This window comes from Myripristis murdjan, chromosome 14, assembly GCF_902150065.1.
Source record: "Myripristis murdjan chromosome 14, fMyrMur1.1, whole genome shotgun sequence".
NCBI classification, from domain to species: Eukaryota; Metazoa; Chordata; class Actinopteri; order Holocentriformes; family Holocentridae; genus Myripristis; species Myripristis murdjan.
Window position 1 is genome coordinate 2,895,143 of NC_043993.1, and position 20,209 is coordinate 2,915,351.

The following is a 20,209-nucleotide window of genomic DNA, read 5'->3' on the forward strand; positions in this document are numbered from 1 at the left end:
ATGTTAATTTGGCAATATTCGGTTGCTCCCATCAAAAACAGGCTCTCAAGGCAGGTATGCAGCTTAAAAAAATAATGCCATTGAACTGGAAGTCTTCATCACATTACATCACTTCATGTTTCAGAAGCTGGCGCAACAAAATACTTTCTATTGCTAAGATGGAACAGATTGGTTTTGGCAAAGGGAATTCATAAAACTATTTCCTGAAGGTGTGGAAGTCTTTTTTGACATTACATTTTGCATACTGACTGACTGATATTTTGGCAGTTGCCTGTCCATGTGCTTCATTTTGTTGTTGTTGTTGTTGTTGTTTTTACTGGGTGCATTATGTTTGTGTGTATTTGTTGTTGCTAAAAAAAAAAAAAGTCACAAATAAAATAAATAAAATAATAATATTTTTCTGTAACTGTATATAGCATTTGTGGAAGCAGTCTGGACTTTTTGCAGTGAGGAACAGAGGCAGAAAGAGTGCTCAAATATACTCAGCAGGCTCTATTAGCTTGCTGATAGTCTGCTTAAGTAGAAGTTACATTATTAGTGTAAAATCGACTTGAGTAAGAGTAAAAAGCATGTGATTTAAAATGTCCTGAGAGTAAAAGTTAGTATGTTAGTTTTTAGAAAAGAGAACAGGGTTCCTTGTGATCTTTTCTATGGCATTCAAACAGGACAAGAGCGGAATTCAAATTAAATTCTGTGAAGTAGAAAAATGAGAGATGACAAAATGAAGGCTCTGCTTTCTGATACTAAACAGGTGGCATTTAAAATGGAGTGAGTACAATACTTAAGGGAAAAAAGTAAAATTACTGACTTACATAAAGGTACAAGTACAGACAAAGGCTACTCGGTTACAAAATACAAATATGTATTCCTCATGTATGGAGGCATGACTGGGAACAGGTTAATCAGTTTAGCCTTTAACAAAACAATTATGTCAACCCCAAACATTTGCCTTTAACAGCTTGACAGAGAAGAACCTTAATCAACTGCACTGGAGAATTATCAGCCAAAATGACGTGTCCACTTCATGCTCTTGCCACATAATCCGATTTGTAGTAGACAGGGACGCAACGATTCATGCACTGCATTGATGCATTGATTATAAATTCTGCCGATTCAACTGAATCAATCTGCCACGGGACATGAATATGAGTCAGTCTGACTTTGGTCTGAATCGATATGAAATGCTTTTGAGACACAGTTGATTCTGAGTTGATTCATTCATGATTCTTTCCACAAAAAAAAAAAAAAAAAAAAAGTACTGTTGTGGTTATCTAAGAGAATCAAAATTCTCTAACAAAAAAGACCAAGCCAATAGGATACAAATTGGAAATAGTTTATTATATGATGGAGAACTGACATGAGGGTCTGGAGGGAAGGATGAAGGAGGAAAGGATGGAGAGTTGGGTTAATGGTTGAGGGATGAGGGGATGAGGGTCAAGCAATGAGGGAAGAGGGGTCGAGGGTTAGTGGAAGAAGGGATGGAGCGTGAATGTTAAAGGGATGTGGGAAGAAAAAGGAGGATGGAGGGTTATTGGTGGAAAACAGGAGGGACCAGGGGAGTATACTCTGAGTCGGGGAGCCGTTCCTCCAGATTGAGTCATCAGATTGAGCCCCCAGTGCTTCCTGTATTCAACAATGGAAAAAAAAAAAAAAAGCAGGGAGGGGGGCAGAGATTCACACAACTAGTAGAACAACATGGAGTTTCATGACTGTGATGCAGCTCCAAAATAGCTCCAAAAAAAATGTATTTTTGCTTTTTGAATTGCTTATGATGAGAATACAACAGTATCATTTATGTTTAAGTGCAAGACCAGGCACACAATATTTTCCACCCAAATAAAAACAAAACAGCTAAAAATCACCTCAATACATTTTTTGCCTGGGAGTCCAGAGAGAGAGAGAGAGAGAGCGAGAGAGAGAGGGAGAGAGAGAGGCTGCATTTTCCTGCATTGGCATTACATGCAGCATTTCATCATTCAGTTCTATCCCTCTTCCAGACTGACAAGGCCTGTACGTGTGTGATAACCCAGGACTTATCTCCCACCTCATTCATACTGTATGTCTAATACTTCTGTTAGGCTGCTTTACTCCTCATACATGGCTCATCATCCTGACCCATTTCTGGAAAATCTTCTCACGTGAGGCTCAGATAAAAGCCGACATAGATGTGCCGAGAAAAAAAAAAAAAAGGATAGTGTAATGTGTATTTTATTTTTCAGAACCATGACAGGACTCATTTAACCTTTCCTTCTCCTCATTTCATTCATATCTGCCTTTACATTTCATGCTGTGTGGTATTCATACGTTACACCATCAGGAGAATTGGGTGTAATTTGCAGGCTTTTATTATAATGGTTATTATGTGGAGCCTGACGTTTTTTACAAATGGAATGTAAATGAACTCTGGGTCCCTTCCCCCTGTGTACAATTAATTTAACTTTTCTATTTTGCAGACAGTTAAGGGAAAATGTATGATTCATCCCTGCAGATTTTAGTTTTGCTTGCGGCCAATTAAAGCCGTAGATGTTTGAAGTTGTCTGGTGAGAGATTATACCTTTCAATGTGTAAAGAAGAGATTCAAATGCATGGGTTAGATGATGCTGAACACACACTCTCTCTCTCTAAAGATATTTGTTATGTTGTGTTTCATTTCTAAAATGCACAATAATACAAAGTTATACTCAGAACAAACACTGCTTTAATGAAACTGGACCTGTGCCAGCTCTTTTGATTTCAGTTCACTCACATGCTTGTGTTCTACTCACTGGTGTCCACTGATGTCCAAGTTTAACTTTTTTTTTTTTTTCCAGGTAATCTGACCATGAATATGTTATTTACCGAAGTGTTGAAATTTGGAGGTGAAACAACATGGGATGGTGTAAACATACAGGCTCACAGTAACTAGCTGTGTGCATTTCATTCAGGTTGTCCAAAGATGATTTTCTGTCTGTCTGGAGTTGATTCATCTGGTTTATAGTGTTAGCCAGATTCATCTGATTAATTAATCTGTTTGGAACGGATTTTTGTTGGATCTCTGAACCAGTACAGGTGTGACCCGACAAGCTGTTTGATACTCCAATCACATGACATGATGATTGTTTTCCCATACTGCATCATTCACATGGATACTGTGTTACTTAAAAACATGGCAGATTTTAGTTTTCAACATAAATATTTCAGAGTGACAGGAATGGACAGCTGGATGGCTTTGACCTCTACACTCTCTGCTACACGGCTCTTGTAACGTTTGCTGTCTCGGAGTTTAGTCGTAGATTGAACTAATTCTACAACTGCACACATTCTCCGTGGATAAGGAAAACAAATTAAAGTCTAAAACTGTAAATTGAAACATAACTGCAACTGTGCAGCCTACTATTATCATCAAACCTAGCCATAATCCAATTACGTGTGGAAAAAGCACATTTCTGCAGGCCTAATTAACAAGAAACCCAATGATTATTTTAATTTACATGCATTTTATGAAACAATGAAAGACTACAGACAATTGACCAATTCTGATTGACATTCATAATTTAATTTGTTTCAAGCATAATCATAAGGAAGCTTTGCAGCTGATTTAATCACACTGAGCAGCAGACGCAGCTGTAACAAAATTAAAAAAAAAAAAAAAAAAAAAAAAAAAAAGCCCTGATATACAGCAGTCCACAAACAAACCCCACATACCACATGAACAGAGATGATGTCCAATGGTTTGGGAAATAAAATCCATACAAATACATACTACTAGGCTATATCACATTTAAAAGTCTGGCAATGTCTGTGAAGGTAGTTAGTCTCAAAATACACAGAAACATCAATCTCATTGATATTGTGTTAATATCAGTTTGTTAGCTAACCACATCAGCTGTTGACTATCACTGTCTTGTTAACACATCAGACTTGCACCTGAGCTTCTGTAAACTGTACAAGCTAGCATGCGTGGCTGGTGACACGCCATTGGTCCGATGGCCCCTCAGTTTTTAATGCCGTGCAATTAAAGTCGATGCAAAGACGTGAATAGACTTGAATTTGTGGTGGGCGACGCAGATGACGCAAATTCCTGCATTGCAAATGATGTGAGAATGCAAAAATTGCATCATTCACGTATTTGTGTCAATTGAAATTTTTCAACTTGAGCGAAACAATTGCAGCCTTATTCACGTGAGTCTCCAATGCAAAACACACTTTGCGTTTGATCTGAACATGCCATAATAGTCCAACCAATGTACCACTGGACCTAAAGCCCGTTAATCCCACAGCCTATAAAATAAAATGCCAAGTTTGAATCCCTGCAGAGAACTGCATCCACCCCTGTTTACCCTAACCTTAACCTGAGGAAGCCTCTGCATAAACTTCACCACATTTAGGCTATATTGGTATAGCTGACATTTTTCATATTATTGGGGTTTGCACTAATGGGCTAATATTACATTATATATACACTAATATTTATGAGTAGAATGACTTCTACCTTTAACCTTTTATCTCCACCTGAAGACCCCGGGCCCTGTCATTAAAGAGGGTCTAAGAAAGGGGCAGGATGGTAAGGGGATATTTGCTATCAAATATAACAAAGCAGCTGCAGTGCCAAAAGCATGATTATGTCCATGTTCTGCTTTTATTTTATTTAAAGTGCTTGTGTTTGATAGCGAATAAATTACTTGTTTCGGGTGTTATACAGTTTCCCACATTTCCTATTTCATAAGAATCCTGAAACTTTTTTAAAAATTTTATCTCAAAACCTTTCACCTTGCTGGTGTCAACACGTGGTTTACAATACACAGGTTTTAGATTGTGCTTTTGTCAGAGCAGTGAGACAGCAAAAGAAGCGGAGGGACAAATGAGGCATCAGCACATTGAGGGACACTTATGAAAAAGCAGAAAAAAAACTGTCAACAGGCCCATATTGCTTGATTGTCCTTGAATATACTGCACAATCCAAAGATAATCAAGTTCTGCTAAAAGGACAAAACTTTATTTGAGACTGACATTGAATCAGTAGGAGTGCACACACACACACATTTAATCACACAGACTCACACACATGCACACACACACAAACTGTGAAAAACTGACAGGCGCACACAGCTAGAACAGGAAAACAGAGCTAATCACATCTGCACAGTTTCTCTAATTAAAGGATATGACAAGCGCTTTCATACCATGTTGATTCATCATCTACTGTCCTTGGCTCTTTTTTTTTTTTTTTTTGTCTTGTTACTTGAGTCTGATTGGAAATAAAACGGGGTTAGCAGCAGTTCTGTTGTGACCCCCTTTTATAGGCAATTTAAATTCAAGAGGCCCCAAATTTACTGCACACACCCACATTCATGCAAGTATGCATAATCAAACACACACACACACACACACACACACATGCACACACGCACACACACATGCCAGTTTGTGCAAGTCTCTGTCCTTGAGACTAGTCACGCTACAGTGCACACACAACACACACACACACACACACATACAAGTTGGTATAACTTTGTCCTTTAAGCTAATCAATCTCTCTCCTCTCGCTCTGTCTCCAGCACACACACACACACACACACACACACACACACACACACACACACAGTTTGCGCAACTGTCTGTCCTTTTAGCCCAATCAATCTGTTCAGTTTGCCTTGATGACACCGCGGCCCCGATGTGAATTCCTATCCTTAAAATCTTCCTTCCTCCTCTCCTTAAACGCCCGCGTTGGCTCGCCATGATGAATGACAGCTCTGGCCAATCAATCCTATTTAGATAAGGTTGCCTCCAGAGACGACAGGGAAGGAAAGAGAGATGGATTTTTCAAATTATTCAGCACAGAGGACCAAGGTTATTGTTATTTGGGCTGCTATCCAACCTGATATTTCACAGGTGGGGCAGGCAGTAACACCACAGTGTGCTTTTTTCCCAGCGTATAAACCCTCTGGACAGAAAAGCACTGAGCTGCAGACTAATACTGTTTACACTAAGAGCTGCTGCTGCTGCTGCTGCTGATGAAACCTCTTTATATAGTACATCATTTACTCCCAACACAATGCAGGAGAAAGGTGTTAAAATCCCCTAATGCAGCAAAACATTCCCGCGTTCAAAGTGTTGATTTGTCAGTGACAATTACTGTGACTGGTATTGATTTAAGTGTTGCTTGTCCCCTCAGAGCTGACATCGCTCTGGTAATTTAACTCCCCACTGGGTTAAAGTAACATCGACAGCGTTGCTGTGATGAGGGAAATTTTTTTATTGAGCACCAAAAAAGAACATTACTGTGTACTGGCCACCCTTAACCAAACATAAAGGATAAGCCATGATGAGTAGTTCCTCCATCAGAACATAATGACTGCTGCGGAGGCAAAGAAGCCCCATTATCCTGTGCAATACACAAGACCTACAGTATAGATGTAAACGACAAGGCTTCAAAAGTGCATTCATTTGCAAGGGAATACAGTCCTGTGTTCAGAAATAACCAAACAGGAGACTGTGTGCGCCTTCGCCGACCAATCAGAGTAAAGACATGAACACAGCCATATAATAATGCAAGTTAATGCATCAGTTGGCACTGTACACTGAAAAAAAAAAAAAAAATCATGATTTAACAAGTAGTGTCCAATTCACTGTTCAAATCTTGCTCAGTAGGCTGAAATAACCATGTTTCCAAAGCAGTTTCACTTGTTCCTGGAACTTTTTTTTTTTTTTTTTTTTTTCTGGGAACAAGCATAAATATGTTGAATCGAGGCAGAATAAGGCAGATCAGCCCGCAAGTAACAAGTTGTAACACTAAAGATATGACTAAATGACTTGTTAAGATGAGATTTTTTGCAGTATGTGGGCAACAAATGGCAGACTGGCCGTGTAATAACTGTCACATCACTGATTGCCTTTTTAAAATATTTATTTGAGCTTTATGTAGGTTGGACTAACATAAAGCCACTTGAAGTTAATCTGCAATATAACCAAAAGGAATTAAGAAGTTCAGTGTTATCTAGGGATTCACTCAATGAAGAGTAATTAAAGCCCAAACCCAAATCTCTGTGAAGCCTGACCTCTGTTGGTGAAAAGTAGGGTGATGTCACCACCCATAGAGCACGACAGGAGGTGACATCACAGGAAAAAAACACAATAAAAAAATATATAGATACGCTAAATGTGGAGCCAGCAGGTTGACACATCGACTCTGCAGTAAACCTGTGCTGCCGTCTGTGGCAGAGGGTGGGCAAACCGACCCTTCAGAAACACAAGTATAGTCTGTCACGGTGGGCAAAGCAACTGGCTGATGTTTAAACCAACAGCGCCACCCAGTGGAACACTAGCACTGTTACAGTTTCTAATACACAGCTTTTAGTCAGTGTCCATTGAATTTGAATAATATTCATCTGGACTCAAACAAAGCTCTACTTATCGGAAAATGTTTTAATTCCAGTTGAAAAGACTACATAAGAGTGTCACACAGATTTAAATACATACAGAACACACATGTGCCTGCTTGTAGTGCTTATGTTGTGTGTATTGGTATGTGATAGGTGCAGGTCTGTTTGTTTTAATGTTTGTTTTACTGTGTTAATCGTTTTAATGTTTGTTTTACTGTGTTGATCATTGTAATGTTTGTTTTACTGTGTTGATTGTTTTAATGTTATTTGTAAGGACTACAGATGGAAATTAGCTTTCTTGCTAAATCTGGTGCTCTCATCTTTTTATTCCTTTGAATAGCTAATGAACGCGCACACTGTCCTTTATAAATTGAATAAAATAAAATAAATAAATAAATAAAAAATAAAGTAAAAAAATAAATCTGCACAGACTGAGGACTATTAGTTTCAGTGTTAGTTTTAGTCTTTTTTTTTTTTTTTTTTTTTAGTAGTAGTAGTAGTAGTATGGGGTATTTGTTGGGCAAGATCTGTACATCTTTAGGCCAGTCATCTAAAAACAAAAACTCCAGACATATTCTCTGTAATTTTAGCTTATTTTTATTAGTTTCAGATAGTTAGTGATTTTTTGTAGCCTTTTACTTTTGTCAGTTAACGAGAATGTTTGTTATTTTGTTAGTTTTCATGAATGATAATAATGGTGCTCAATCAGTGGACAGATACATTGTTTATTGTCCTTTAACAAGGAAATGTGATTCCACCAATATGCACATCACCTCACATACACACAGGTACATGAATACAAGAAACCCTGCAACATGACTGCATGAAAAATATCCATACAGAGTGCACCCATATGTAAGCACACAAGCCTATATACATTACATAGCACCTGTACACAAAGTAGAGGGCTGTTTGGTGTAATAATGCTGAGTGCTGACTTGCATGTCACCAGCACCCAAATGTTGGCAAATTTTTGGGTCTTTCTGTGAAATTTACGATTGTTTTTGTCTCGAAAAGCTTCCTTTCCCTGAGAATTAGAATTACGGCCCCATCATAGGAGCGCCCAAACAACTTCATTCTAAAATAAGCATAGCAATTCATGTTCAAGTAGCAAGATACAGACGTGTTAGGCTATACCCCGCGGTAACTCAAAGAGATCCAAATCCACACTCAGTTCACAGTTTCAAGCATTTCATTTGCATTATTATGAATCCTTCACTTGACACACATTTCCTTACACATACATACAAAGTTCCTGTGTGCATCATGTTTTATCCAGACGGTATAAAGCATCTGGCTCAGATATCTGTTTGTGAACTTTTGCACAAAACAGCAAATCACTGACTGGCCAAGTGATGCACTATTAATCTTGAGAACATTTTTCATCAGACTAGCGCACCTTTACCAGCTACTTGACACAGTGTAAATCAAACAAGTATTACCATGGATATTTCTGTCAAGTGGTAAAGAAAAATTCCACATAAAGCCCCATATACAATAACAGCAACAATAAAAACACATGATATGAATGCCCATTCACTTCCAGTTATGCACCCAGCAAATAGTCTAGATATTTTTGAGTGTAATTAATGGACACTCAGACACAGGAAACACAATATGATGTAGGTTCCCCTGTCTCCACTGCTTGCAAAAGGCAAAAGTAGCATTGCAACCATTTTTGTTTACAATGGGACAATTGCGAATCTGCTGATTAAATATTGGAGACACTTTACAAGTGACGCATCACTAATTTTTGTCGTTCATGTTTTAGATACAAAAATGATGGTGTCAAAGTCTGAAAACAACTATTGCCCCAGCTAGGAGAGACACTGTAATAAAAAGACATAGATAGTAGAAAAACAGTTAAAGTGGCATGTGAGACCACATGCGTTCTGCGGGACTATTTCCTGGAGGAGACGTCCATTTCTCCCTGTGACTGTCAGCTGATTGACAGGAAACGGAGCAAAATGCGACGCGGCGCTGGGATGAAAAGACTTGTCTCGGAATTTACAATGAAATGAGGAAAAGTCATGCACTTACTGGGAGGAGGTACCCTGTTTTTCACTTTGCAAGCAGCGTCAATCAAACATCCCTGAGTGCCGGGTAAATAAACTAGACTGTGCACTTCATGTCAAAAGAAGAATGGAGAACTTTTTTTTGGCTGTGCTCAGTGCCAGAATGATACAACAAATTACCAGTTTCTTAATTTTTGGGACTGTATCGTCTTCTTGTAGTGGACAGACACTTTGTATAAACGATTCCGAAAATGCATTGTTCTCTTCATGTGATTTTGTGGTCAGGCTGTGGTCTAACGTTCATGCACCTCACTCCCATGTGAGCCTGGCCGAAGCACCTCGGCCCCACCGGCGCCCCTCTCCTCTCGCGTCTCCTTGCTTGCAGATTCAGAAATCAGGTGGACTGACACTTTGATGTCTCGGCCGCCTGCAGCATCAACACCTTGACTTGACAGCAGCGCCTCACATGCCTCATCGCCTGTTTCTGGCTTTTGCTCCGAGCACGGCGGACCTATCGCCTGCCTCTGCCCGGGAGCTTCCACCCTGACCGGATCCACCGGGTCACACCCCGTCTCCACAATCTCCTCCACAAAGGTGCGGCAGTTGAGGATGAGCGGCGGCAGTGGCACGCTCCTCGCCAGCTCCTCCATGTGCCGGGCAAACTCCATGGTCTTAAACTGCGTGACTTTGGCCAGCTCCAGCGTCTTGGCCGAGGTGACGATGGGAATTCGCTTGGCGATCTCGAAGGCCTTCTGCAGCTTCTCGGCACCCTCGGTGCAGAAGAACTCATTGATGGCCTGCTCGGTCTTCTTCAGGTGGCTGCTGACCATGCAGAGGCGAGCCACGTTGAGGATCATGGTGATGGTGAAGGCCACCAGGCAGACGATGACGTAGTACAGGCCCAGGCCGCTGTCGGTGTGGGCCACGCGCAGGTTGACGGTGTAGTTGGCGCTCCCAGCCGTGCCGGAGGCCACGCAGGTGTAGCGGCCGCGGTCTTCGAAGGAGACCACGGTGATGTTCAGGACTCCCTTCTCCTCAATCTTCCACTTCCCACCTGCATTCGAATAACACGAAACAAACAGTGAAGGAGTCTGCTCCGCTCCAGTGTCACAAACATTTGAGACTTTTGGGAAAATCTGGAAACACAACTTTTAAACTTTTAAATGGTGCAAAACTCACCATGTGATACACAATATGGGCTGAAGCTTCCTGTTCTCCCTTCAAACTGGGCAGGATTACTGACTGGGCACATGGGGAACAGGCCTCAGGGCCCCAGACCACCAGAGGCCCCGATTATTGTCTGCTTATTTTGGTTATGTATGAATCTTAAATTCAGAGTCCACTCATTAAACAATATACAGGCCCAGACAAATCTTCTTCATGATGAACTAGTTTCATTGTCTCTTCAATTTCTTTCAAATTTGGGGCTTTTTCTCAGTATGTGGGATATATCTACACTACTCACAAAAAGTTAGGGATATTCGGCTTTCGGGTGAAATTTCAGGATGAACCTAAAATGCATTCTAACCTTTACAGGTGAACTTAATGTGACCTTCTGTAAACTTCTGTAAACAAGGAGTTTAACGGCAAAATTCACATCAGGTGTTTGATGCTCCAGCTCATCGAGGTCGTATCATTAGGGAACGGCTGCTGGAGACTGGGGTACCTCAGATGGAGTGGCCTGCACTTTCTCAGACCTGAATCCCATAGAAAACCTATGGGATCAGCTGAGTCGCCGTGTAGAGGCTCGGAGCTCTGTACCCCAGAACCTCAATGTCCTGAGGGCCGCCCTTCAAGAAGAGTGGGATGCCATGCCTCAGCAGACAATAAGTCGACTTGTGAACAGCATGAGACGTCGTGGTCAAGCTGTAATTGATGCTCAAGGGCACATGACAAGTTATTGACACTGACATTTTTTGTTGTGGTATATCCACCACTGTTGTTGGCTTTTGTTTCAAGAAATTGTTTGAGATGAGGAAATCACCAGTGTATGCTTCTACTTAAATGCCCTACTTTCATGATATAATATCACTGTAGCGTGAACTTTTTACATTTTCCATAAATTTCACCCAAAAGCCAAATATCCCTAACTTTTTGTGAGTAGTGTATGTGTTACTGCTACTATAAAATGAAGAGCTAGACACCAAATAGGATAAATAAAGGCAAATATCAAAGAATTGTTTCATAACAGATGCAGACATCTAAGTTATTCAGATTTAGTTGGACTGTTCTACAACTGTTCTAAACTCTTCTTGTTTCGTCTTGTGTTCAGCACCGAGCAGCGAGCATTATTTTATTTATAATGCAGTGAGAGTACAGTATTTGCATGCATGTGCACAGACAATATAGTGGCCAGTTAGAAATCATTTTAAGATTTTAGCCAAATTAATAAAGGTCTGCTCCGTCATGAAGTTTAATTTTTTTTTTTTTTCCATGCACTGTAGCAAGAGGGGACGCAAATAGAGTCTCCTCATTTTCCAGGCTTTTAGGGAATCAGTTTCAGTTCGTGACAAATATACAGAGCCAGCATGAGCATGCTGGATGGGGGCCCACATGAAGTTTGTGCCCCAGGGCTGCATGGTCCTTTGATCTGCCCCCGCATTCATATTAGAAAATTAATTCTACGCGTCTCTGTGGCTGCTGGTTAGACTGAGGAAGTAATCTGAGGACATCGCTTTGGGATCTGCTAATTTCCCATGACCATTTGTCATTCCTTTAGACACTTAATAGACTAAGTGATTGTTGATTAATCAATTAATCCAGCGATGAAAATAATAATTAGTTGCAGGCCAAGTTCACTGGCACTGCTGTGTTGAAACATGGGTCTGTGAATTCATCACTGCTCATTTCCTCTCACCTGCGTCCTCATCCAGAAGGGCTCCTTTAGAGTTGAACCACTGGATGTCATCACGGGCTCCAGTCACATTGCACTCGAGCAGCGTGCTGGAGCCCTCCTTCACCACCATCTCCCTGACGGTGGGCACCCTGGACACAGCTCCATCTGCTGCAACCTGCTTCCCTGTTTTCCCCGAGAGCAGGAAAACTGCGAGCAGCAGGCCTGTCGGCAGGTTTTTCTCAGGTTGCATGTCAGGAAGAGTTACAGTCTCAGCTCACACATCTAGACCACAAGAACCTGTAGAACAGGAGCAGGACAGGGAGGGGCAAACAGTTACAGGACAGGAAACAAGACAAAAACTTTAGCAAGGGAGAGTGATTATGAACATCACACCCAGGAATTATAGGTAAAAACAGCTGGTTGGTAATCGCTGCCATATTTACAAAAATGTTTAATTGAAAGGCTGAATTTGTATGAAAGCAGAATCAACAACATCACGCAGTCCAGTAATATATTTTACAAGGATACTATACAGTCATCTGAGCAAAATGATGAGTCCCTATGGGTATACTGTGACAGGATAAAAACAACACCATTAAGTACCATAAGGCTATTATAAGCTCAGTATTGAGAACCATGTTGTAGGATAACAAGCCCCTTTAGGAATGTTACAGAGAGTTTTCATTCATATTATCAGTGTAGGTAGACAGTGTAGGTAATTGTTGGCCACAAAAGACATTTCTTTGGACAAGTCTTTGGACATGTAAGATATGGATAATGCCAAAGACCATGCCCAGACAAGAAAAAATAAAGAACAAAAGAAACAGAACCAGCAAAAGTAACAAAATCACCAATACACCGATCAGCTAGTACACTGAGCTAAGACAGACAGTATCCCACCTGTTGTTCCCACTTTGACCACAATAACACAAGTCCCAGAAAAGAGAAAGATTACACACTGTTACCAACTGGTACAGCACACGTTCTCACAGCGGACTTAACTGTATATTATATATTAGGACTTGTAGCGGCATGTAGATAGTGTAGTTTCACTCACAAACACGGGTCGAAGCGAAAGTGGCAGGCCGCTTCCGGGATGGTTTGACGCTACCTGTCAACAAGGAGGCGTTGACGTGCTGTGGGAACGTCAGACAGTTCAGGTGCCCCTCGGGGGTGTTGCATTCTAGTCCTTGCCTACACTGACGGAAATACACAGACAGACAGACAGACAGACAGACAGACAACAACAACAACAACAACAAGAACAACAACAAAAGTAAGAAAGAGGAAACAACGTTTACCGTGTTAAACTATTTTAACGAATTTCATTTAAACAAATGCTGTGATGGTTTGCTTGGCAAAACGTTTCTTTGCGGTTAATTGACACCTCTTTCTATTACTTGAACACCATAACATGGATGCCAGTTTGTGTCCTAACCACGTTGTATAGAGAAAGACCTTTTTTTAAAATTAAAACCTAAAAATTAGCTACAGCTAAGTGGATACAGGATGTTTTGAGTAAAGTTCTGTTCACTTCAATAGGTTTGTTTTTTTAATTAGACAATTAATGTTGTTTAAATCAAACAAAATGTATTATTTAATTTACAGATATTCATCTCCGTTGGCTGTGAGAGATGCTCTTTTTTGGCTGCTTTCAGACACGATCTACCTGTGATCGACCTGCAAGCTACCTGCCTTGAACCTGCTATTTACCTGCACTACAACAAGTTTACACAGATACATTGATTCCATTTAAAACAACACACATAACTAATTGATAATCCACACACATATTTTTAATTCTTTTCCACACAAGCACATACACACACACACACACACACACACACACACACACATAGACGCGGAGGATGGCGCAGCCACCAGCCGCCTGTCCCCGAGTTTGTTGCTCGTAAGTAACGGACAGATTTTTTTATGTTTAATTGACACAGTGTAAATGTAATGTGAAGATGTAAAAAAATGGTGTCATCAGCCTTAATGTTATTTTTTGTTTGTGTGAACCACACAGGGCGCGGTACCGGTTACCGCCATCGCGTACGCAGATGGCAAACTTCCAAGCTGACCCAGCGCAGCTTCAAGTTGGTCACTCCAGCTCAGCAGCCGCACCAGAAGGTATTAGTCTTTCTTTTTCAGAAACACAGTGCTGGGTGTCAGAAGCCACGGTTGGTGTCTGTGTTCTAAAGCCGTGTCTCTGTCGTTGCAGATGGTGTTCGTCGTGGGAGACTCCCACCTGCGTGCCATGGTGGATGGGTTCGTCGCCATGCCAGAGGGACCTCTCTCTTTTTCTTTTCTGTCTGTTCCAGACAGAAGGAAGCTGAGGAAGGAGGTGTCGCATGCTGTTCTCCCGTGGACCCCGGACGTGGTGTGTGTGCTGGCCCCCAGCAACAACCTCACGGCCAGCAGGAACATCGGAGAGGCGGCGCTGGACTTTGGTGCTCTCCTGGAGACAGTCTGCAGCCGCTGGCCCAAGGTGTGTTTAATTTGCAGTTGCTGCAGTCAGTGTTTGTTTTGTGTCGTGCCTTCACAACTAGAGGCTGTGTAAGCGTGTGTTTTCTTGTGTGCATATTTTAGACACATAAATGTGATTCTGTTTTTTGTGTGTGTAGGTGTTTGTGCTGGACTTCCCTCCACGCCTGAACATCGAGTCGGGCTTGCAGGAGCTGTTTGGCCAGGAGTTCCACCGTGTCGCAGCACGCATGGGTGTGTTTTAGTTTTGGTCATCTGCACGACTAAACTGACATCTCGTGAAAGGAACCTCATATGTTTTACATGCGTGTAATTATTACCAAAATGTAGGATGTTTCTCACTTTTGCGGCAGGTCTCCCGTACGTGTCTGTGGCAGAGCACCTCCCTCTGGATTGGTTGGAGCTGTGGAGCCATGATGGTGTAAGTACAGCATACTTTGTTGTTGTGACAAGACACTTGAGGAGTTGAAAGTTGCTATTTTCAATACACAACTTGACTGCATTGTGTTTGATGTGCGTTTGACTGTTTTCCAGGTGCACCTCAGCGACAGCGATGGAACGCCGATCTTGGTCCAGGTCCTGTGGGATGCCGCTGTCCGCCAGCTGGCCCCTCCTCCTCCTCCTCCTCCTCCTCCTCCTTCGCCTACGGCAGGGGTGTCAAACTGGTGCCATGGAGGGCCGAGAGGTTGCAGGTTTTCATTCCAACCGAAAACTCCACCAGGTGATTTCACTGATCACTCCACCTCCAAGCAGAGAGAAGGAACTAATCAGTGAAATCACCTGGTGGAGTTTTCGGTTGGAATGAAAACCTGCAGCCTCTCGGCCCTCCATGGCACCAGTTTGACACCCCTGGCCTACGGTGCCCCCCCGGACATGGCCTCGTGCCAGGGTCTCCCCCGTGCTGGTCGTGACGGGACACAGCCCCGCGCCCCGTCACCGCGACCCACTGGAGTGGACCGCTGTCAGACAGGAGGTCAAGGTAATGTGTTTCTCTGAGTAATTTGCTGGAATTTTGTGTGCATTTTTTTCTGGTTTTATGTATTCATTTTTGTGGTTTTAGAAAAACAGTAACTAAGTTTTTTGTTGTTGTGGTTTTTAAGGCCCGAGGATCTCCGGTGCAAGAGTCTGCCCTCCCGTCCAACCCCGTGTGGTTCATCGGCGACATATTGGATGCCATGGAGAAGGTTTCTCCTTCTTCAGGCTGTGAGGGCACTGCCATTCCACCAGCTGGCCAGGTAAACTGCCTGAGAGTTATAAGTATATGATTGTAAGAAGAAAATTGGAATCCATATTAGAGATGACTTTAAAGTGCATCTGTTAACCTATAAAATCTTACAAGGGGTTGCCCCATCTCTCTAATGTTTCCCCTTCTTCAGTGAGTGTGTGTGAATGGTTGATGTGATGAGTGGGTCATATTGAATTTAAGGCGCCTTTAACAAGGTTTGCTTTCCTTCTTTTAGTCTTCTTGTGTGAGGCGTCCGCCAAAAGGTGTTGCAACAAGGCGCAGAGGAGGAAAGCGACAAGATGTCAAGATGCTGTTCACATGTTGACATCATGAGACCAAGACGACACGTCACTACAGAACTGCCCTCCACTTTGTGAATGGTACAGTGACAAGCTCATGCTACCTGAATAACATCATTAATCCAGTCATTGAACAGAAAAGATCTAGTAGTGCCAATAGAGACAATTTAGCAGACTGACAAGCTCTTCAAACAGTAGTCGCTAAACAGCGCCCCCTATGGTTTCTCCTTTATATACTCACCCAGCACAGTTTCCTGCCCTTTGGCCGCTTCCTGTTTGTGGCGTGCTGCACCGACGTGAGCGGCTCTCCTCTCCGCGGGGAAATCTGGGCCAACATCCGCCTGGAAGGCCTCCTTTCATGCTTATTGCCTGTGTTGGTGGGACTTGATTATTTGGCCTTTGTCAGAGCCCAACTGTTAAGTTGCTGTGTTTAAAACGTGTGTGTTGCTAATTATCACCAATCAGATGGGCTGTTTGTTAGCATTAGGCTGGGCCACTGTGTATTATGTTAGCACTTAGGCTAAGTGGTTGTGAGCTGATGCTAAAGCCATCAGGAGGCAGTGCTGTGTCTTGTTTTTCACTCAAGTGATTTACATTATCGGTGCACATTAGAAGCAACATGTGCTTTATTTTGGGAATGTTTGGTTTCTGTTGTAACTCGTCCTGTGACGAGGCTTCAGCTCAGTGAACAGCAGCACGACCTAATTGCATTGTCAATTCATATTCATTTAATTCATTATTCGGTTCATTTATTATTCGATAAAAAAAGTTGAAATATTTCCAGTTAAAAACACATTGTAACCAACAATTCCATTCTGTGTACGTGTCATTTCATTACAGCTCTACTGAATTAAAAGAAGGAAAGCGAAAACAATTCAGGCCAAAACAAGACTTTGCCTTCAAACTGAGAACACGTCTCCGACTGGTCTGATTTCAAAGCTCACCTTCTGATGTCACACAGCGAGCGCAGAACACACACTGACAGCTACAGACGACCAAAGGAAAACACACATTCTGCATTTCGATCTTTTGAACTGTAGGCCAGGTGGGCTGTAGAAAGTCTGTCCATACACATGGACACACATGTATATACCTTATATTTATTTATGAGTTATTCATTTAATTTTTCTATTATCCACAAAGATCCATTCAATAAGGATGAACTTTTCAGGTTTCTGAACACGCTTCAACCTTTACTCATTTCTTCATTCCTGGATTTTTTCTACAGCTTCAAGTAAAAACAAGCATCATTTCTTTGGGATATCTCTCGTTTCCTCCCCAGAACTTTAGGGAAACACAAACTTTGTTATTTGGGTTTTTTTTTTTAGGACCCTTTTCCCAATGAAAAAGTTGTCTGTCAACAAGGAAATCAAGAATCAGAACATTTTTATTGACAGTGTGTGATTGTGTGTGTGATTCAGTCTCTCTGCAGAATATCCGTGGTGTCGTGCTCACGGCTCGTGCAGCTGCTGGTCCTCCTTCAGCTCGTGCAGCACCTCTGCCATCTCGTCATAACACGTGCTCATCTCCTGCGTTTTGTGGTCCAGGCGTCGCTGGGCGCTGAGGTAGAGCTTGGCAAAGTTGACGCTGGAGCACGGCTCCTCTCTCACCTTCTGTGTGTGTGCAAATGACACACAAGACAAAGAGCAATCTTCTAACAGAAAAGCACAACTTGCTCTACAGCGTGATGTACATGTCTGTGTCAGTGTTGGAATTATTACAAATAATAATAATAATCATAATAATATTTCACTGCTCACATAATTGGGATGGGACAGGGAAAAAAATAATAAAAATAGCAGTTCAGTTTTGATATGAAGATACTCTCACCTTTTTGCTCCGAGGACGGGTTTTAAACTGCTCCTTCAGGCTTTGGAAATCGCCTCTGACCTGACGGATTTCTTCCTCGCCCTCTGGCCTCCTGGCTCGCCTCTTCAGAGCCCGGGCCTCCTCCTCCATCTTCCTCCGAGTCGCCTCTCGCTTTGTCGTGATGTCCGTCATGTACGCGCTCATCTCCGCAATGCAAGAATTGTACAGGATGAAGTAGCCGAGCACGATGCAGAGGACGGTGAAGATGCGGCTCGATTTCAGCCCCGCGTTGTCCAGCACGTCCTGGATGTCGGTCCAGCCGTCCAAGGTCACAAGCACCACGGCGGAGAGGAAAGAGTTGGACTTGTCTTCCCAGTGCAGAGGATCCGGACTGTCTGGGCCGCCGAAAAAGTAAAATCCACAGACGCCAGCGAAGAAGGCGAACAGCAGCAGCAGGAAGAAGGCATAGAGTGATTTCCTCATGACGAGGAACAAACACTCGGCCACGTCCCGGAGCGCCGGGATGAAGGAGATGATCTTGAGGAGGCGCGCGGCTCGCAGCTCCACGGTCAGAGGAAACGCTTCATCTGGTCTGAACGCAGACAGGTAGACGGCACCCAGGACCAGAGCGTCAAACACGCCGGACTTACTCTTCAGATAGCGGAAGCCTTCAGCCCACACTTTGATCAGGAACTCCAAGGTGTAAATCCCGGTGAGCAAGACGCTCTCAAACACGAAGAGCTCGTGCAGATATTCACGCAGAAACTTGTAGGAATGCGTGGCGCGAACCGCAGCGTCGAGGACGATGGCCGCCATGATGAAGATGCGGAACCAGGGGGAGTCGTGGATCCTGACGATCAGACCGCCGGCTCTCCTCCGGTGCTGCTCGCTCTCTGCCGGTCCCCTCCCGGCGTCGCCTCGCTCGCGGTCTGGCTGCTGTGCCGTCCGGCTTCCCTCCTGCTCAGCCACACACGGAGCTTTCCTCTCGTTCCTCACTTCTTCTGTGTTTTGCTCCATTTTTCAGTCCAGGTTTCTGTGTCTTGATCTGGGCAGAGTGTGAGGCCACAGCTGTGTGCTGGACAGGTTGTGTGTGCTTACTTTTGAAAGTTCTGCTCCAAACACGTTTGAAAATAAACGTTTTGGGGTCAAAACCATGGAAATGGAATCTGCTGAACACTTGACATGTTGATGATCACACAAAAGTAATTATCAGTGTTACCATACAAGTGCCTTTGACTGGCATTTTACAAATTTGTGCATAAATGCCCAAATAATAATAATAATAAATAATAATAGTAACAATAACATATTAAATTAAAACAACAGCAGACTGCAGATCTCCTTTTTTAAAACTACAAGCTCCAGTGCATCCAGAAAGTATTCACAGCACTTCACTTTTTCCACATTTTGTTATGTTAAATTCATTTTTTCCTCAAAATTGTACACACAACACCAAATAATGACAACGTGAAAAAAGTTTTTTTTTTTTTTTTTTTGGAGATTTTTGTAAATTTATTAAAAATGAAAAACTAAGAAATCACATGTACATAAATATTCACAGTCTTTGCCATGAAGCTCAAAAATGAGCTCAGGTGCATCCTGTTTTCACTGATCATCCTTGAGATGTTTCTGCAGCTTAATTGGAGTCCACCTGTGGTCAATTCAGTTGATTGGACATGATTTGGAAAGGCACACACCTGTCTATATAAGGTCCCACAGCTGACAGTGCATGTCAGAGCACAAACCAAGCATCAAGTCAAAGGAATTGTCTGTAGACCTCCGAGACGGGATTGTCTCTAGGCACAAATCAGGGCAAAGGTACAGAAAAATGTCTGCTGCTTGGAAGGTCCCAATGAGCACAGTGGCCTCCATCATCCATAAGTGGAAGGAGTTGGGAACCACCAGAACTCTTCCTAGAGCTGACCGGCCATCTAAACCGAGCGATCGGGGGAGAAGGGCCTTGGTCAGGGAGGTGACCAAGACCCTGATGGTCACTCTGTCAGAACTCCAGAGTTCCTCTGTGGAGAGAGGAGAACCTTCCAGAAGGCACAACGCGTGATGTTTGTTTACAGTGGCGCAGGGATATTTTGTGGTGCGGTCTGCCAGTGGGTTACACTGATTTTACAACGGCATGGAACGCGGCTCAGCCAAACACATTTAAGGATGGGAAGCATCCGTTT

At 42.6% G+C, this 20,209-nt stretch overlaps 3 protein-coding genes across 5 annotated transcripts; 1 reads left to right on the forward strand and 2 right to left on the reverse strand.

The window, feature by feature from the left end:
• Positions 1–8,003: 8,003 nt before the first annotated feature.
• LOC115370928 (microfibrillar-associated protein 3-like) lies at positions 8,004–14,511 on the reverse strand. Of its 3 annotated transcripts, XM_030068005.1 has the most exons (4): positions 14,461–14,511; positions 13,270–13,411; positions 12,234–12,509; positions 8,004–10,430 (listed from the first exon to the last, which is right to left on the reverse strand). In XM_030068005.1, exons 3-4 carry the CDS (start codon positions 12,460–12,462, stop codon positions 9,670–9,672), a joined length of 990 nt encoding a protein of 329 aa, XP_029923865.1. In that variant the 5' UTR covers positions 12,463–12,509; positions 13,270–13,411; positions 14,461–14,511; the 3' UTR covers positions 8,004–9,669. The 3 variants fall into 3 exon arrangements, with proteins under 3 accessions (XP_029923865.1, XP_029923864.1, XP_029923866.1); XM_030068004.1 differs by lacking the exon at positions 14,461–14,511 and having other exon boundaries at positions 13,113–13,283; XM_030068006.1 differs by lacking the exons at positions 13,270–13,411; positions 14,461–14,511 and adding an exon at positions 13,215–13,232.
• Positions 14,041–17,069, forward strand: LOC115371575 (uncharacterized). Its single transcript, XM_030069028.1, has 10 exons — positions 14,041–14,121; positions 14,239–14,342; positions 14,434–14,700; positions 14,837–14,930; positions 15,050–15,117; positions 15,231–15,337; positions 15,585–15,675; positions 15,797–15,931; positions 16,466–16,597; positions 17,061–17,069. The coding sequence occupies exons 3-10, from the start codon at positions 14,434–14,436 to the stop codon at positions 17,067–17,069; spliced, it is 903 nt and encodes a 300-aa protein (XP_029924888.1). The 5' UTR covers positions 14,041–14,121; positions 14,239–14,342.
• Positions 17,070–17,671: 602 nt separating this feature from the next.
• Positions 17,672–19,046, reverse strand: LOC115371576 (cation channel sperm-associated protein 3-like). The gene is made up of 2 exons (XM_030069029.1): positions 18,051–19,046; positions 17,672–17,833 (listed from the first exon to the last, which is right to left on the reverse strand). Exons 1-2 carry the CDS (start codon positions 19,044–19,046, stop codon positions 17,672–17,674), a joined length of 1,158 nt encoding a protein of 385 aa, XP_029924889.1.
• Positions 19,047–20,209: the final 1,163 nt, after the last annotated feature.

Excerpts from the sequence above, each read along its gene's own strand:
- LOC115371576 (XM_030069029.1), bottom strand. The coding sequence starts at position 19,046 with ATGGAGCAAAACACAGAAGAAGTGAGGAACGAGAGGAAAGCTCCGTGT. Across the intron at positions 17,834-18,050 it reads CCCGTCCTCGGAGCAAAAAG|AAGGTGAGAGAGGAGCCGTG; the intron begins GTGAGAGTATCT and ends GCACACACACAG.
- LOC115370928 (XM_030068005.1), bottom strand. The coding sequence starts at position 12,462 with ATGCAACCTGAGAAAAACCTGCCGACAGGCCTGCTGCTCGCAGTTTTC. Across the intron at positions 10,431-12,233 it reads CCTTCTGGATGAGGACGCAG|GTGGGAAGTGGAAGATTGAG; the intron begins GTGAGAGGAAAT and ends ATTCGAATGCAG.
- LOC115371575 (XM_030069028.1), top strand. The coding sequence starts at position 14,434 with ATGGTGTTCGTCGTGGGAGACTCCCACCTGCGTGCCATGGTGGATGGG. Across the intron at positions 14,931-15,049 it reads CCGTGTCGCAGCACGCATGG|GTCTCCCGTACGTGTCTGTG; the intron begins GTGTGTTTTAGT and ends CTTTTGCGGCAG. Across the intron at positions 15,676-15,796 it reads CTGTCAGACAGGAGGTCAAG|GCCCGAGGATCTCCGGTGCA; the intron begins GTAATGTGTTTC and ends GTGGTTTTTAAG.